Genomic DNA, 4524 nt, shown 5'->3' with positions numbered 1-4524 from the left:
TCCATGTTTGATTAATATAAACCACTTTGAATTCTTATTAATGCCCATGCTATGATTGAGTCGAACTTGAGGAAGCGCCTACGATTTTCACTGTCTAGGCCCCTCCAAACTCCTATACAACTCCCAATCAATAAGTGTTACTATGATCAAACTCAAGTAAAATAGACAATTAATCTTTTCATACCCTTTTTAATTAAAAATTTATTAGGAGCACTTACAATCCTTTTTACAAATGAAACCGTCTAGATGCCTTCAATTCGGTGTCCCAACGGTAGAACACCATCATGATAACCATGTAATTATGGCACAAGACTCAAATTCATCAATTGGTAATTGTTTTTATGTTTACTTCCATTTCGGGGGCTTATGCATGCGATTGAAACTACTAAATTAGTTAAAAAGAATTTACCACCTTCCAATCATATGCTAGTTCGTGTCAATAGGTATAAAAAAGTTGTACTTATAGTAATTTTCTTTTCAGTTTCCTATAAAATGGGAACGTCCACTAAAATCATGGAATAAATATGCATAGCTATAACACTTATCAAAAAAATAAAATTGGGCAGACATCAACAGCACATCCATCACCCTTTAAAAAAAAAAAAAAACTATGTCAGATCAACAAAGCATATTGGACAACACAAGAAATGGCAACAAGGAGAGTTTAGGCTTATACAGGGAAAAAATATTTCACTACTATAATTTCTGGGTTCACTTCAATTTGGAAAAAATCAGTCATAACAATAACTTACAAAATAATAACAAGGCAGAACAACTTATATTGAATTCTAGTCGCAAATTACTAAGATCAATGGGTTTGGATTAAGTGATGTAAAAAACAAAAACAAAAAATATAAGAAACCTCCTATAGTTTTTTTAACAGTCTAGATTTAATTTGAAGTTTTCTATGAAAGTGAAATTAAATCTGGACCATTAAAAAACTGCAGAAAATCTCCTATAATTTTTTCTTTTACAACACCGAAATCAATTTGCATCAGAGTAACTCAAAGATCAGCTCTCCCGGGATATCTAGGGAAAGGAATAACGTCTCTGATGTTCTCAATGCCGGTGGCGAAAAGAAGCATGCGTTCAAACCCAAGACCAAAACCACAATGTTTGACCGTTCCAAAGCGCCGCAGGTCAAGGTACCACTCATATGGCTCAAGAGGCAGCCCCATGTCTAGTATTCTGCAATAGAAGAATGCATCCCAATGAGATTGCCTTCCTTAATTCAAATTTACAGATTCAAGGTAGGAAGAAAAATTATTTCTATTTGGGAAAAGCGACAAGAAGTGAAAAGGAAAAAAAAAAAAAAAAACAGTTCTTGCATAGTGACAAACTGTAAGGTGACCAATATAAAGCACAAAAAGTTCTCAGACCTTTGCTGAATAACCTCCAGACGCTCCTCCCTTTGACTTCCCCCAATCAACTCTCCTACCTGAAATATAAGATAAATATCAATTTGTTCATATTCAAAGAAGCAAAAACTGAAATCAGAATGAGTTCATGGAAGGCAAAAGAATAAACAAGTATAATAAGACGGCAGACCTTTGGTACGAGCACATCCATAGCAGCCACTGTCTTAGAGTCATCATTGAGCCTCATGTAGAATGCTTTGATATCTTTCGGGTAGTTATAGACAATAACAGGCTTCTGAAATTTCACCTCTGTCAAGTATCTGCAAAATTAGGAAACCAAGGGCTTAAGAAACTGAAGTTCAAGTAGAAGCAACTTGAAAACCGCAGTCACATACCTTTCATGTTCAGATGCTAAATCAATGCCCCATTCCACTTTATTCTCAAACTTCTTGCCACCTTTCACAGCCTCTTCTAGAAGTGCCACGGCCCCAGTATATGAAACACGCTCAAAAGGGGTGGAAGCAACCATTCTTAGTCGATTGATGCAAGTCTTATCAAACTTATCAGCCATAAATTCCATATCATCAATGCAGTTGTCGAGTAACCACTGACACATAAATTTCACATATGCCTCTGCACAGTTCATATCATCCTACAAAAATAGGCACCTTTATATTACCTCCATGTGTAATATGCTTCAACATCACATATATGCAGGTGCACCAAAAAATAGATAAAAGCCATTTCAATAATGTTTCCAGGATATTGAAATTTAACATAGGAGTTTGCATCGCAATCCTGACAGATCACAATTGCCAATGATGCAGTGCAATGGATGAACAAAGGGGATCAAAATGAATGCATTGGAACAAGTCCCATTATTATGGAATTCCATTGCTTGGACGAAAATATTGCCGTAATTGATGTAATTAATTGGAACAATTATTTTATTAGATTAGTAAAAGGGAACTGGCCACACCAGGATTTTCCAGAAATACAAATTCCTATCGACACAATCATCTACAGCTTTCAATGAATCTCAAAAAGCTTTTGATCAGCCTTCACAAAACCAGAAATATCAATGAGCTCACTAAATGTAAGTTTCACATACCTTGAGTTCTGCAAAAGCTATTTCAGGCTCAACCATCCAGAACTCAGCCAAATGCCTTGAAGTGTGAGAGTTTTCAGCTCTAAAAGTGGGCCCAAACGTATAAACACTACTAAGACAACACGCGTAAGATTCGACTTGTAATTGGCCAGAGACGGTCAAAAATGCTTGACGGGCAAAGAAATCTTGTGTGTAGTCAATCTTCCCATCCTTTTGAGGAATACCAGGTTTCAGCTTTGATCTCTCCTCCACCTTTGCTAGATGCTCTTTTGCTTTCTTTAGTTCAGCTACAGAAGCATTGATCTCCCCCTTGCCCGCTTTGGCAGATTTCAGTTGAGCAACAATGTCTCCTTTCTCCTTAACAATAAGCTGAGCAGCTTCTATATCAGCTGCTGATGGAGGAGGATTCTTGATCAACTCCTTCTCCAACTTATCAGCTTCACTAATCAAAGTTGTAACTTGAAACATTTCACCAGCACCCTCACAATCGCTAGTGGTGACAATCGGAGTGTGAACATAAAGAAATCCATGCTTATAAAAGAATGTATGTGTCGCATATGCAAGGGCATTTCTGATTCGAGCAACTGCAGATATCTGTAACCACAGCATACTACATTTAGAGAACCACAAGAGGGCTAAAAAATAAAGCAGAATACCATTAGCACAAGGATTTTATAGATACATCAGAACTCAGTCAGCAACAAACCATCACACGATATCCATATCTCTTAAGTAGTAATGAATAAGAAATTAATTTACATCAGAATCCAAATTGGTACTAAAAAACCACACTCCATTTCTGCAAAGCACATTTTAAATAACTATAGATATAAAAGTTCAACTAGTTGATCTCCCCAGTCTTTTAGCATGTACGGAGTGAAAAAAACAAGAACTTATCACAAACACAATGCCAGAGAACATCATTTTGGAAAAAATGAGCAAACACCCGCCTTAAAATCAATCAACTCAAGCAATATGCATATAAACTAAAACCTATTACAATTCAGTAGACAAAAAAAAAATGAATAATTTTTCCTTTCATACACTATTCCAGAAATTCGCCAAATTCAACATCCTATTCTAATCGCAAAATTTCTCTACCAAAAACCAATAACTTGCAAACTAATAAAAAAATAAACGCAAATACATTTCTTTGATAAGAAAAACGAAAGCATTTGCCTAAATCCTATTAAAATAAGCAAATCAAACACACATCCGCATTAGCACCTGAACTCACCGTGTTGGTTCTCGGTCGAAGGTGCACGACATCTCTGAGAAACTCAAGCGTGAGCTTGGTCTTAGGCAACGGGTACTTGGCCGGGTCAACAGGGCCAACGTGGACCACCTTCTCGCCCCGGAGCTCCACCTTCTGCTTGGTTCCGGCGGGAGGCAGCTTCAGCACGCCATCGACGACCACGCACGTGCCGGTCGGCACGAGCGGGCTCAGATCCGCCACGGACGCGTCCACGATGACCTGCAGGTTCGCCGGGCACGACCCGTCGTTGAGCTCGAGGAACGCGAATGCGTCCTTGTCGGCCTTCCGGCCCGTCTTGACCCATCCACCAATCCGGACCCGGTTCCCAGCGAACCCCGCACCGCCGTCGGGACGGGACACGATGGATCGGATCGGCACGCGGTCGGAAAACTCGGCCTTTGGGACTTCGGAGGATGAAACGGCGTCTTTTAGGGTTGTTGCGGCGAGTTGGGCAGGCAGTGAAGCTGAGTCGTCTGCCATTGTATGGTCTTGGCAAATGCTCTCTCCCTCTGTCCAAGTCTGTGGCTTTTGGCAGACAGAGCGTTAGCCGAAAAAACCCTAACAACGGATTTTATATGCTGTGGAGAAATGATCCACTGCTTTTATTGTAGTTTTATTTTATTGCAGACACATCCTAATTACGGATTCTACTAGTACACGTGTCACGATTTTAGGGTTAATATGTACGCCGGCGATACGAGATTCCGAAGCGAGATTCTAGGCGTTAATTTGACGATGGCGAATAAAGTCGAATTAGGAAACTTTTCTTTCTTGCTTTCTTGTCTGGGGAATAAAGTCTATTA

The 4524-nt window shown here is 39.3% G+C and overlaps 1 protein-coding gene across 1 annotated transcript; it reads right to left on the bottom strand.

Moving 5' to 3' along the window:
- Positions 1-670: 670 nt before the first annotated feature.
- Positions 671-4274, bottom strand: LOC132166453 (asparagine--tRNA ligase, cytoplasmic 1). The gene is made up of 6 exons (XM_059577267.1): positions 3704-4274; positions 2470-3060; positions 1754-2010; positions 1549-1678; positions 1380-1438; positions 671-1188 (listed from the first exon to the last, which is right to left on the bottom strand). The coding sequence occupies exons 1-6, from the start codon at positions 4199-4201 to the stop codon at positions 1005-1007; spliced, it is 1719 nt and encodes a 572-aa protein (XP_059433250.1). The 5' UTR covers positions 4202-4274; the 3' UTR covers positions 671-1004.
- Between the last annotated feature and the right edge of the window lie 250 nt (positions 4275-4524).

This window comes from Corylus avellana, chromosome ca11, assembly GCF_901000735.1.
Source record: "Corylus avellana chromosome ca11, CavTom2PMs-1.0".
NCBI classification, from domain to species: Eukaryota; Viridiplantae; Streptophyta; class Magnoliopsida; order Fagales; family Betulaceae; genus Corylus; species Corylus avellana.
This window is presented reverse-complemented; position numbering and strand designations above follow the sequence as displayed.

Bases quoted from the DNA above. Each gene is read 5' to 3' on its own strand.
- LOC132166453 (XM_059577267.1), bottom strand. From the start codon at position 4,201: ATGGCAGACGACTCAGCTTCACTGCCTGCCCAACTCGCCGCAACAACC. The intron at 3,061-3,703 runs GTGAGTTCAGGT...CTGTGGTTACAG, and splicing joins TTCGACCGAGAACCAACACG to ATATCTGCAGTTGCTCGAAT. The intron at 1,439-1,548 runs GTCTGCCGTCTT...CTTATATTTCAG, and splicing joins TGGATGTGCTCGTACCAAAG to GTAGGAGAGTTGATTGGGGG.